We start from the raw sequence: 13,749 nt of genomic DNA, 5'->3' as shown, positions 1-13,749 counted from the left end.
TTTCGGGGTAGCAGTCTCAACCGCTCGGCCACTCCGTCCCAGTTATTCAAACATGAATGCACAAATCTACTCCACCTGTACTCGCTCTAGTGTTGGTCTGACAGACTACGCCAGCAGACGTGTGACACGTCACAGCCTTCCAGAAGAAATAGTCCACAGTCTGGGTCAAGTTGTCTGGGCCGGGGTACTGGTCAGACAGGGTCAGGCAGTCCAGCGGGCCCCGCTCTGTGGGTTCGGCGTTCTTGGGCCCCACCCCAGTCCAGCCTGGTCAGAGAGAGAATCAGGGAAGGTTGAGGAAGAATCATTACTGTAACATCAATGTGTTTTTATGTGTTTGTTGTTTGTTTGTTGATGGGATTTTTGTTGTTGTTTGTTTGTTTTGTTAGTTTTGTTTGGGGGGGGGGGGGGGGTTGGGGGCGGAATAGGATAGGGCTCAGCAGTATCAAAAGTAAGGACCTACCACACCCTTTTTCATTTCTCTCACCCCTAGTTCTAGCTTTAGGTGATTTGCATTTTATATATGCAGTTTATACGTAAAAAAAAACATTTAACTGAATTCGAGATTGTCTCGTTTTTCAATTTTTTTCATAACTTTATATATATATATATATATATATATATATATATATATATATATATATATATATATATATATATATATATATATATATATATATATATATACATATTTATATATATATATATATATATATATATATATATATATATATATATATATGCATATAAATATAGTTATACATATATATGTGCGTGGGGGAGTATGCTTAAATGTGTGTGCGTGTGTGCCTGTGTGCCTGTGTGCGTGTGTTTGTGTGCGTGTGTGTGTGTGTGTATGTGTGTGTATGTGTATGCGTGTGTGTTTGTGCGTGTGTGTTTGTGCGTGTGTGTATGTATCTGTGTTTGTATCTGTGTGTGAATTTGTGTGTGTATGTATGTGTGTGTGTGTGTGTGAATACCTGGAAACCACAAGGACACGTTGAGGGGCTGCCTGGTGTATTTCCTTTCGCCCTCTAGAGAAGCAGTCTGGACCCAGCTCCACTTGGATTTGATCCTGCGCCCTGATGTGTACCACTGATGCTGATCTGTGATAAGAACATAACACACGTCCACACAAAGCATCGTTTGAGAGATAATTGTTGTTGTTGTTGTTGTCGTCGTTGTTGTTGTTTATTTTTACAAATTTTAAAACAAAAGAAAAACATTTTTAATTATAATTAGTAAACAGACGCCTTGATACAAAATAAAGGCATTTCATAAAACTAGACTCGTCTAGTCTATTTTTAATGAGTTTAATTTAAACCAAAAATAAAACAATTTTCCTGTATTGGCGCCTGGAAGGATCTGAAATGATTGGACCGGATTTACCTGGATTAAGGTTCTTGATGATGGCTGACACAAAGTGATTCTCCTCAGCCGATTGGATGCTGGCCAAGGTGGCGTTGTGTTTGCTACACGTCACTTCCGCTTCTCTGATTCCCTGAGTTCCCGCGCTTGGTTGGAGTAGCTTGAAGCATTTGTCACGGTAGGCCAGCCAGCCGTTGGGACAACCTGCATTTAACACGGGGTCAAATTGTGGTCTTTGTGGGAGTTTGGGCTAATTGGTCTTGGTTTGTTTGAAAGATTTGGTCTTTGTGTTTTAAATATTGGTCTTTATGTGTTTCAAATGATCAGTCTTTATGTATGTTTTAAAGATTTGATCTTGGTCAAGAAAAAATGTATCTATATATATAATTCTCTTCTGCGAGACGCTAGAAAACAAGCTGTAAGCGCGCTCCCTACCGCCCCCACCCCTACATGGTCTGGTGAGCTGTGGTTCACGCTAAATATTTACACTCGTGGAGCCGGGTTTAGTGATGGCTATTAGGGGCAGATAATTTAGTTTGAAACAATTTTAAACTTAGGGGAGGTAACTAAGAGGAGGCTGCTTTCACGGGGGGTGTAGGGTAGGGGTTGGGGGAAAGGACGGTGGGGGTAGGATCGTCCTTAACGACCTACTGATAGTGTTTTAAAGCAGATATTTTCAGTGGCAGCATTGGTACTGTCGAATTCACAAATTATAAATTGCTGAAAAGTAGAAAATAAAACAACTAAATAGCGGCGTATGATACGCCGCGGGTCGGCTCGGATTATATATTTATGTTACGATGTGACAGCGTGGGCTAGTGATAGACCGCTGGACTCCTGAGTTCACTCAGCTCTGATGGGTACCTAATTCGCGTTAGGGAAAGTAAAGGAGGCTGGGCATATAGCGCTGAGCCTATTATCCCTACATATGCCGAGGTCAAGAGACATATGAACTCTACATCATCTGCCCAATAGACCCAAAGAGGAATCTTCACTAAAATTGTAAATGTATACTACAACATTGTGTCAATAGATAGAAGCGTTAGAGTTTTATTCCTCGACTTCGTCGTGGTCGTGTTTTACTCTTTGAGGCAGCTTGGTTTTTGGTCCAATGAAGAATTTAAAAAATAATTTTAAAATGAATGTTCAATGTTTAATTGTCGTACGTCGCTGAAAATTCAAGTCCTAGGCTATAGTTTATTATTGCGACATGTATAGGCCTGCTATAGGCTTACATGGCTAAAAGGAAAAAAATCACAACAAGTTGATGTTCTATGAAAACATTTTTCCAGCGAACATGTATGTTATTGTTTTTTCTAGACATGTATAGCATACATGCCGCAAATTGTAAACGCGGTGTTAGATTTCGATGCGGATGTAGAGGCGCATGAATATCCGCATGTAGGGAATAGACTATTGTGCACTTGTGGGGTTTTTTTAAGCTGTGTGTGTACGTGATCATAAGTCATGTAGCTATGTTAGGCGTTTGTGTAGTTGATGGTAAACAAATGCATGTGATATAGGAACGCATGTGCCGTAAATATTCGATGGAACGGGTTAGGTTCTGAGTTCTGCTATGTCATGGTGCTCCAGTTCGCTGATCGGTCTAGGGTTAATTATGTTTGTTATCATGCTATGGTTTAGTTAGGTTTCTCTCCAGGATAAAAATAGAATTAGAAGTAATATCTATGTTGTATTGTTTTGTTGTTGTTGTTTTTTTATATAGGATGTTACAGCATTTATTTTTTTTATTTGTTGTTGACATGATCAACTTGATTACCAAAACTACGATCTTATGTGTCGCTGTTGTTAGTGTTGGCCTACCGGTATTTAGTATACACGCAACAGCCGCCGGGGTATTGGAAGAGCACGAGCGTGTTGCCTGGTGATTACACGCTTGTAGCGTCCTCTCCTGGCCGGAGCACTGAACGTTGTCTAGCACAAACTCTAAAGGCTTCCGTTTCTTCTTACGCGGTTGTTCTTCTCCCCCAGCGAACTCTGCTCCGCTGAATAAAAAAAATATTTAAAACAATATTTTTTAATACTTTTTAACAGCTTCTAGTTTTAAAATCTACTTTTCAACTTTTATTTGATTGGGACGGCGTGGTCGGATTTGTAGAATACGCAGCTCAAGTCTGAAGGACGTCCCTGAGTCCACCCAGCTCTGATGGGTACCTGGCTCATGTTAGAGGAAGAAAATTTGGCTTGGTATAGTGCTGACTACACAATCGCTTCATATGCTAAGGTCACAAAAACAGACGAGCTGTACTTTATCTGCCTGATGGATCAGCGTGGACTTTTTATTTTGATGACCTTTTGTTTATTTACCGAACCATTTTTATTCATAAGGCTAGAATATACCACGAAAGCACGAGAAGCGTAAGAACGTTAACAGTTTTCATAGTTTTAACATCTAGAAAAGGTAAATTGTCTATCCACTACATATTCTAGTTGACTTTTAAAACTCATATTAAAATCTAAAAAAAACCCACTAAAATAAAGTTAGATTTTAGGATTTCGTTACACTTGATATATAAAAAACTGAATACTTAAATATCGCTGGATAGAGAGATAAAGATAACGTTATCTAAGCCAGCAGCTGGACATAAGTTTAGGATAACAGATCTCAAGCCCGTCTCCTGGCTGTTCTTCCAGTGACTTCCCTTACTTGATAAAGCCCAGCTGTCGACATGCCACGTTGCCGTCCTGGAGGTCCCAGTTGTCGTCACAGACGTAGCCCCACCTGCCGGCTCTGTAGACCTCCACCAGACCAGAGCTCAGGGACTCTTTACTGCTGCGGAGCCTGGGTAGAGTATAAAATATGTGGATTGGGTGGGTCCAAGACATTACTCCCCCTCCCTCCCGTCAATTACATCACCTGCTGGTGATTCCAACCCCCTAATAGAATACATTACTTATACCTACCACAAGCCCTGTCCATCTCCATATCAAGCCCACCCGACCCCAGCCCCTTTAGAACACTTACTATAAATATACCTATCACTAGCCCTATCATTCTCCATACCAAGCCCACCCCCAGCCCCATTAGAACATATACTATACATATGATATACCTATCATTAGCCCTATCATTCTCCGTATCAAGCTCCATCTATCCCTAACCCTCACTATAGGGCTGGTAAGTAGGTCAATACACAGTCCTATAGCTCATGCACGTTTTATTGAGCCGTAGAACTGGTTGGTGACCTACTTAGCAGCCCTATTCTAAACCTTATCTTAATCCTAGCCCTATTCCTTTCCCGAAACCTATCCTTAACCCCCATTCCTCTACCTAACCCTCCCTATCCTTAACCTATCCCTGTCGTATCTCTTATCCCTAAAATTATCGGAGAGGGGGGGGGGGAGAGACTGACAGAAGGCAATGTCCCAGTGTTTTGTTTGGAAGTGGGGGGGGGGGGGGGTAAGTATACAAGGACTATTTGAAAGTGGAGAGGGGGGTTACTGATCTTGGGGGGGGGGGTGTATTACCAGAGGAGGTAATGTCATGCTTTCCATACAAAATATGTCATGACATTATGATAACGAATATAAGAGTTAGTATACCATGAGAATACTACGATGAAATATTTATGTTTAGTATAGCGAAATATAAAGCGAAAGAAAAATGTAGGCTCCTCAAAATCCTTCACTTATGAACAGGATTACATCAACGTTGGGAAATCGTACACAATGGTTTATGTCCTTGTAAAAATGTCTGTAAAAAACAAAGGTCAAGGATCTTGTCAAATCATAAACCGTGAAATGACAGCCCGGATATTTATCTCCCCAATGACGAAAACATTGGTACCAACAGGGCTACCTATAAGGCGAACTAGGCGGTCGCCTAGGGCGCCATCCTTAGGGGGGCGCAAAATATTTAATCGCTATTATCAAAAAGTAAATAATAATTAATAACTTTTTTAAAGGAGTAGCGATCCATTTCAGCACCCAGAACGAACTATCAATTTTGCACCCCCACCCCAAAATTAGGTCTATATAGGCCTATATTTATTCGCGATGGTGAAAATGCAACCCCAACTCCCTAATTTGGAAAGGTCGGGGCGCTTTTTAACAATCACTTTGCCTTTTTAATTTGGTGCCATAAAATTGATGTAGAAAACGATTAAATAAGTTCGTAATTTAAATTTCGAACATTTCAAACGGTTATCTAGTTTTAATAGGGCTTGTAAGTCTCGTTTTCTCTGACTTTGAATTAGAAATCTGTCCTGGTGTAAAGAGTTTTGTAATGACGGGGTGTTCAAAGTATTGTCACTTGTTTGGTAAGTTTTGATGAATCGTTTAGATTTGGGAGTAACGGTGGAAGGCTGTTGCTGATATGGTTTCATAGGTATAAAGTATCGAAGTGTTAAAGTGTCATAATTTTTATTCGGCTGTTTTGTAGTTGAAGGTCTAATGGAATTTGATTGATAATAGAGAAGTGAGAATGCAGGTGATTAAGTATCGTAGTTCTGAAGTTCGGGAGCTTTGATTTGTTTGGTATTAAGGTATCGTATTATATTGTAAAGTGTAGTAGTAGGTCCAGTGAAATCGTTGTTGATTGGGAGTACCGTTTGTAGAGCTTAGTGCAGTTAAACAAGTTGGTGTCGTAGTTCTGGAGCATCGAGTCTAGTTATCTTTGGGTATCGAAGTTTGATATGTGTTATGAATGTAGTAGAGTATATCAAGTAGTCTAGTTTATCGTAAGTTAGATTATTTCAATTCAGTACCGAACACACTACAAGGAAAGGCAGGCGTTCTTTAGTTGCAAAATATACTTTAGTGTTTTAGGAATCTGTATTAACACTCTTAAAGTATTAATATATAATATTAAATAGGATGGAATTTATAACTAACCGTAAACTTTGTTTTGTCAAATTATGATTTTTACAAGCTTTTATTTAACTCACTTCCTCTGTCGTCAGTCGTCAGTCGTCAGTCGTCAGTCTAGACGGAAACGCAGGAGTGAAAATTCGGACAGTTCTACTTGACCGACACGATTCACAGTTGGCACGTGGGTCAAGACATGAAGACAATGCAATCTGAAACTAAATTTGACTTAATTGGATGCCTAATTGATTTTTTATGAATTAATTAAAATTTGGACCGAATTAGTAGGCATGTCTAGCCAACCACACCACACGCGTCATCAATAGCTGCGCCATCACGACCACGTAATGGCTGCGTTCAAAAACCATTGCGCGCCTACTGAACGTGATATTCAGTAGGCGCGCAATGGTTTTTAGTCATGTAACTCTATTGTAGATAAAACATGTAAAGTACTGAAAAAAAAATTCATAAAAAACGTTTTAATAACAAGCTTTTATGTAATGATGCACTAAAAAGTAGAAAATAAATTATAGACTACTATTTAAATAACTATAAAGAAAAGCGTGGGTCACTTTAGTATCTATTGGATACCTTTACTAATGTTAAGGAAGACACCCACGCTTTTCTTTATAGTTATTTAAATAGTAGTCTATAATTTATTTTCTACTTTTTAGTGCATCATTACATAAAAGCTTGTTATTAAAACGTTTTTTATGAATTTTTTTTATGTTTAATCAATGATTCTAGCAATGTCTAAAATAGTTACCCGTGTTTGATTTTTGAAATACGTCCCTTTACTTAGGGGATCCAAAATTTTATTTACAATGTATCATCATAGAAGCAATCAAAGTGTATGTCATCAAAATTGAATAGAAGTATGTTATAATAAAGCTAACGTTTTTAGACTTTCAAACAAAACCTACAGTTAAGTATTCAATAGGTAAAATATATTGTTTTCACAAGATTACATAGCTAATATAAAAGATTTGTTATTATTATTACATAATAAAATTTAGAGCGTTTTATTGTGTTTTTCAAACATGTCTTAGTTACACTTGGTTAATTTAGCTATTCTTGAGAGTTATTCCCCTTGAATAAAATTGTGTTATTTGGATTTGCAAATGGGAGATAATTCGTTGCTTAACTTTACATTCCTTTCAAATTTCTGCATCTGAGGTTGACCGCTTACATATAAATACAACTTAAAGTTATTATTTGCTATTGTAAAAATTATATAGAGATTAAGTTCTAAACAAAATAGTTCGGTATGTATTTTTAGCATTATCAAATTGAAAAACAAATACATCAGTAGCCGTTGTAGATTGCAATACCTAATTGTTGAGTTTATTTTAGGCAATGTTTATTGAATTTTGAATCTGAAATAATATAGGAACCACTGACATAAAAATTAACAAACTCTAAAATCAATGTAAGACAGTATTGTAAGCCATTGGAAACATACCGTATTGATGCACGAAAATTATAATCAGCCACTTCACTTGCGGTTGTTTTCACGTTTGCCTTGTTCTTATTCTGAGAGAAAAATTAAGACAACAATGTCAACATTGGACTGAATAGATGGACATGGTCAACATTTGACTGAATAGATAGACATGGTCAACATTTGACTGAATGGAAGGACATGGTCAACATTTGATTGAATAGATAGACATGGTCAACATCGGATTGAATAGATGGACATGGTCAACATCGGATTGAATAGATGGACATGGTCAACATTGAACTGAATGCAAAGGTTAACCAGACATACAAAAAATGTGATTGTAATTAAATGGATGTACAACCTTTTTAGATTTTCCACGAACAGCATGACGTACTTTTGTACTATCTATTTTGTTTTTAAAAAAAAAAAGTTTTTAATTAGTTGTATAAATTAAGGATTAATTAAACATATGTTGCATGTTTTACATTAAAAAATTGTTAAAGAGTAAAAGTAAAAAAAAAAAACTAGCAATAATAAAAGTGAAGAATAAAACCTAACATTATTACCAGGCTAGCTTTTTATAACATTAAAAACAAAATTTAGTTTTAGTTTTTAGTTGTTATGTATAAACAAGCACAGAGGTAGTAATTTATAAAGAGACAATTAAATTGTTAAGATCGATATATCTACAATCGTTACCCTTGCAAATATTTGTATTTCTAAAAGTCTAGACCAGGGGTCTCCAAACTGCGGCCCGCGGGCCGGAAGCGGCCCGCCAAGTTCTATCATCTGGCCCGCGGAGATCCTTTTGTCCAAGGAAAAATCGTTTGTAATGGCTGAAGAACTTTGCGCAGAAAAAAATCAAAGATATGCCTGGAAGAAACTGGCCCCCGAACTGAAATTCGATGGTTAATGCGGCCCTCGGACTGAAAAGTTTGGAGACCCCTGGTCTAGACAATAATGTCCCCGTGCAAATCAACTAGTTGTCTTTATGTGAAAACCACCCAAGCAACAACATAAATACTAGTGCTGTAAATTCCTGGTGCCTGTATAATGGTTTGTAACCTTTGTGCTCTATATTATTGATTCACACTGAAATGTATGCTAGCTTTAACCCTTGGCTTAGATTCAGCGCGTAACTGTTGTTTCTAAATGACTAAATAAAGTCAAACTACCTTAATAGTCCATCCGCTCCCCCCCCCCCCTACTTTACTTGCCCGCCCCCTCTCCCGTTTATGAAATCCAAAATGTAAAGAAATGCATCAAGTTTATTTCTATGTGAAACATTACACTCAATATTGTCTACTTTACAGTTTTTACATCCACCCCCATCCCCCCGCCATGTATCTAATCTCCCCCCCTCTACCCACGTATCATATCTAAATGAAAATCAGTGCCACCCCCCCCCCCCTTTTCTTAGCGTGTGACGTCATTTATTATGATAATGAAGTGGTCAGAAGGGTTTTTCCCTTAGCCCGCTGACTAAACACAGAGCATGGCCTCACAATCTGACTTTCCACATGGACAGACCGATTAGAGCCAATCAAATATCACGTGATCAAGGTAGAGCCAATCAAACATCAGACACAGGTGATCAAACGTGGAAAGCCTTTACCTGACCCTGGCTTGTGTTTCCGCTGACTCGGCCTTTTGGAGGTCACGTGATTACCCTACAGCAGAAGATTTATATTTAATAACACAGCTGGACGTTTAAGTAATGGTAGATGACGTAACGTGTATGTTTCACAACCTCGGCATATGAAGGAATGGTGTGGTCAGCACTATGCCCCAGCCGCGTTTACTTTCCCTAACCTGAGTCAGGTACCCATCAGAGCTGGGTGGACTCAGGGACGTCCTGCATACTCAAGTCCGGATCAGGATCTGAACTCGAGACTCTCGTGTTAGGAGTCAAGCCATATTAAAACTATATGTATATTTAAAGCAGTGTATTTTACAGACTTTTTTCTCCGGGGGGGTGGTTGTAAGAAACTGTGGAAGAAACTCTGTTTTAAACCAACGCAGTAGCCGGTATAAATAATAGGATGAGAATTTTATTTTTTTACGACTGCAATAAGTTTGCATACACTACAACATATAATGACGTCATTACGTCAGCTGGTCACGTGTTACATGACACTGCGTAATTCCCGTTTTTATAGACAACTATTTTTAAACTAGACCTAGATCTAGATATAATATGTCTGGCACATTAATTTAAACGCGATACTTGTTTCATCTCATTTTTTGTTGTTATTTTCGTTCTTCATAATGTTTAACTTGGTTTAACTAAATAACGTGTAGTGATTAATTACGTTAAACCCTGTCATCTTATGCGGTTTAACATTGTTTATCCTAGAAATGTATATATGATATTAGTTCACCCTAAATGTAGCACTGTTTAACGAAATAATGTATCATTGTAGAATGTTTCAATACTGGTAGGCCTAAATGCTTTCAGGGTTTCTTTTTGACATTTTTCTCCGAGGATGGGGAGATGGGAGGGATTGTAAACTACATGTGGGAGGGGACACTCGTATTTTTTTTCATATCGCCAAGAGGGGGGTGGTAGGCTTGCTCGGATTGCATGAGAGATGCCTGAAAGAAACACCGTGTATTTTTGTTTGACCAAAGTGGAGATGATGGAGCTTTTCTAAATTCACTCAGCGTTATTGAAGTAACTATCATAGATTGGTCAGAAATAAAGGTGGCCGAGACGGGTATTTTTTCTACATAACCCCGCATGACTAGAAAAACTCTACTACGGTAGAGTTGATTGTACACGAACGGCAACCGCCTTAACTTTCCCTGAGTCAGGTACCCATCAGAGCTGGGTAGACTCAGGGACAACTTGCATACTCTCTGGACTAAGATACGAACTCGAGACATTCAGGTTAGCAGTCGAGCTACTTACGGTATATGTCGTTATACTGGTCATTTACCCAATGTTAAACTCTCTGTTAAACTTGGTTTAACCGTGTGATGGTTGAACAAAATTTAAAATATAACGTTACCTCCAATACCAGCCTATCTATTCTTCTGTTTGATTTTGTCAGGCCCGTTGTTTTGCCGTTCTGTTTGGACAAATAAATTTAGCTTTTAATTTTTAGGTAACTGGCCAATTATAATTTACAATGACAAAATGATTCAGACTTGCCACATAAAGTTACAAAGGTTTGACAATGTAGACTTGCCAGTTTTTTACAATGGTAATACAATGTAGACTTGCCAGTTTGTCACAACGGTAATACAATGTAGACTTGTCAGTTTGTTACAATGGTAATACAATGTACACTTGCCAGTTTGTTACAATGGTAATACAATGTACACTTGCCAGTTTGTTACAATGGTAATACAATGTAGACTTGCCACTCTAAGTTACAAAGGTTTAACAATGTAGACTTGCCAGTTTGTTGCAATGGTAATACTTGCCACTTATAAGTGAAAAGTGGGATAACGATTTAGAGTCAGGATCACAATACCATATTTACCCCCCCCCCCCCCCCCCCCCCGCTCCACCCCCACCCGCATCCATTAGTTTTTGTCCAGCTTTAAAACAGACTGAAACCAAGTAAGTATTTGTAACTTTAAGGTACCATAAATCATTACTGTGGTTCTACCGCAAATTTTCGTGGTAATTTTAAATTAATTATGCCAAGCCTAATTTCTACATCGCTCGTTGAGACAGGACGGTCCATTGTGCAGATGAAGTAGAGTTGAGCTGTTACTTTCACTTTGTTAAAAGATGGGAGTGTGTACCTAGCACTCAGACCTCCTTCCATCCCAACCCCCCACCCTCGACTTGAGTCAGGTAAAACTAGTTGACTTAGTAACGTCCTACGTTATTTTATTAATTTAGGGTAAACACTGTTATTATAACTGTATGTTAAAGATACCATTACACTCTGACGTATGGTTATGTGACTCCACGTGCTATATTACCTTTCCTTTACACCCTGACCCCACTGTTTTGACCCACGGGATTTATGCCGCAAGGGAAGACACTCCCATCAATCAAGGCATGGAGGTTGACGATATTAATGTTATGTTACTAAATAATCAAGCTTATGTAATTACTTAAATATCATTAATGCTATATCACTAAATGATAAAGGTTATGTAATTAATTACTTAATTATTATTAATGTTATATCACTAAATAATAAAGGTCATGTAATTACTTAATTATTATTACGACGTTCTCCTGACCCTACTTGACCTTCGCTCCGTACTTACAGTCAACCCCCACTTTCAACCCCCCCCCCCCCCCCCCCAAAAATTGAAACCTGTGACATTAATTAAAGGATCCACATAAACACACGCTAAACTGTCTATAATTAGTCATCTTTAGCTCCGTGTTGATCACGTGACAAACAAGAGTGGGGGTGAAGGGGTGGACATGTGACATGAGACCGCTAGAGGGAAATATCTTCTTGTCAACACACGAACATCGCGAGGGTGAGACGACCACGGTTGTTTGTTGATGTTACACATGCTGACCTCACGGTACAGTTGGCCAGGGCCGCGTTGGTTTAGTTAGCCTCGAGCTTGTGTAAGTGTGGACGTTTGCCAAGTTGTGTGTACATTTTTTATAAGTGTATGTGTTCAGTTACATTTCAAATGATTAGAATATGATAGGAGTTACAGTGGTATATGTAGTAGTATTGTTTTTGTTTGTTTTTTTACTTGGGATTTTAATATAGTGCCTGTGTACATGTTTGTTTCTGTTTGTTTGGTTTTTTTTTTTTGGTTTTTTTTTTGGGGTTTTGTTTTTAATTATTTTTAATCAAGATTCTAAATTGATTTTAAGAAGCAAATCTAAGTAGCCCACGTTCAGTGGCGTAGGCAGGGGGGGTTGGGGGGGCATAAACCACCACCACCACCACCCCCCCATAGACCCCTCGGTATATATATATAAAGTATGAGGGGGTGCAAATCGAAAGTTTGAGAGGGGGTTGAAAACCGAAAGTTTGACGGGGGGGGGGGGCAAATCGAAAGTTTGTCCCCGGGTAAAAATTGGAACCTCCCCCTTGAGACGATCCTGGCTACGCCACTGCCCACGTTGATGCGACAAAGAGGACCCATCAGTAATCGACCTCTTTCCTATCCCTCTACCACCCTCCACCTCCTCACAGCCCCCCCACCACCCTGTTCTCTCCACTCAGTAATTATCAGCCCCTCTAGTCAGTCCGCTCCTTTACGAAAGCGCATGTTGACATTTAAGACATCGACCCAATCAGTAACAGACACACTAACAAAAGCAGGCGCATGGAGATTACCTACATAATAATTATTCCTATTACGTAAAATGCAGCCAACGTATGCTGTGACGTCCGGATTATAAATCTACCGCTTAACCGAACGGGAAAATCTAATCACAGTTTTCAACTTATGTAGCTTCTACTATATTTTAAAACATTAAAAATACGTACGATTTCCGGTTATAAGCGCAGATGGTTTGTTGATATCAAAGTTCAGGGAGAAACTGTTATCACAGTTCTGTTTATAAATTAGCTTTTCTAGCAGTTTAAAATTATAAAATCTATGGGATAAATTATAAAGCAGGCATGTATTTTAGTGTAGGGGAGACGATGTAATGACACGTTCGACAACACGCCTATGCCATACAATTACATACAATTACACCGTGTAATCGGACGCTACTTTGTGCTGACATGACGTCACATGGTGCCGTTACCTGCCGCCGGTTACATCCTCCTGGAATCACGACGACACACAGACAGACGAACAAACAGACGACAGCCGCAGACATGGCCGCTGGCTGCAAGCGGACGTGAGCGACTGACGTGCATGCGTGCAGTGGACGTGCAGGACGGAGCCTGGCGACTTTGAGTGGACACAAGTGGTCAGACAACCGCTACACTATCTCTACATCTGGATCACTAGTCAGACATGGGCGTCCGTAGAAAAATACTGTTGGAGAGGTTAAGACTGTGGGATTTGGATTATCAGTTATGTTAGCTTTTAAAACACCCCTTCAGCAGCTTTAATTGAATTATCGAATTCCTCATAAGGTTACGATTGACTTTAAAGGGTTCTTCTATGGAATGGGGACTAATTATTTTTTTTTTTAAATAGGGCTGTCTCTTGTTTTT

General features: G+C 38.9%; 1 protein-coding gene across 1 annotated transcript in view; it reads right to left on the bottom strand.

Moving 5' to 3' along the window:
• Nucleotides 1–13,459, bottom strand: part of LOC131930261 (serine protease svh-1) — a 72,889-nt gene extending 59,430 nt beyond the window's left edge. Inside the window, exons 1-10 of the mRNA XM_059286678.1 lie at nt 13,332–13,459; nt 10,648–10,707; nt 9,252–9,306; nt 7,998–8,041; nt 7,655–7,725; nt 4,034–4,168; nt 3,190–3,371; nt 1,387–1,569; nt 978–1,103; nt 76–264 (exon numbers count right to left, since the gene is read on the bottom strand). Of these exons, the coding sequence (XP_059142661.1) occupies nt 76–264; nt 978–1,103; nt 1,387–1,569; nt 3,190–3,371; nt 4,034–4,168; nt 7,655–7,725; nt 7,998–8,041; nt 9,252–9,306; nt 10,648–10,707; nt 13,332–13,406 (1,120 nt within the window). The 5' untranslated portion in view covers nt 13,407–13,459. The remainder of the gene's footprint in view (nt 1–75; nt 265–977; nt 1,104–1,386; nt 1,570–3,189; nt 3,372–4,033; nt 4,169–7,654; nt 7,726–7,997; nt 8,042–9,251; nt 9,307–10,647; nt 10,708–13,331) is intronic.
• Between the last annotated feature and the right edge of the window lie 290 nt (nt 13,460–13,749).

The sequence above is a fragment of the Physella acuta genome, unplaced genomic scaffold (assembly GCF_028476545.2).
Source record: "Physella acuta isolate Inbredline_101_S28 unplaced genomic scaffold, ASM2847654v3 ptg001747l, whole genome shotgun sequence".
Lineage (NCBI taxonomy): Eukaryota > Metazoa > Mollusca > Gastropoda > Physidae > Physella > Physella acuta.
This window is presented reverse-complemented; position numbering and strand designations above follow the sequence as displayed.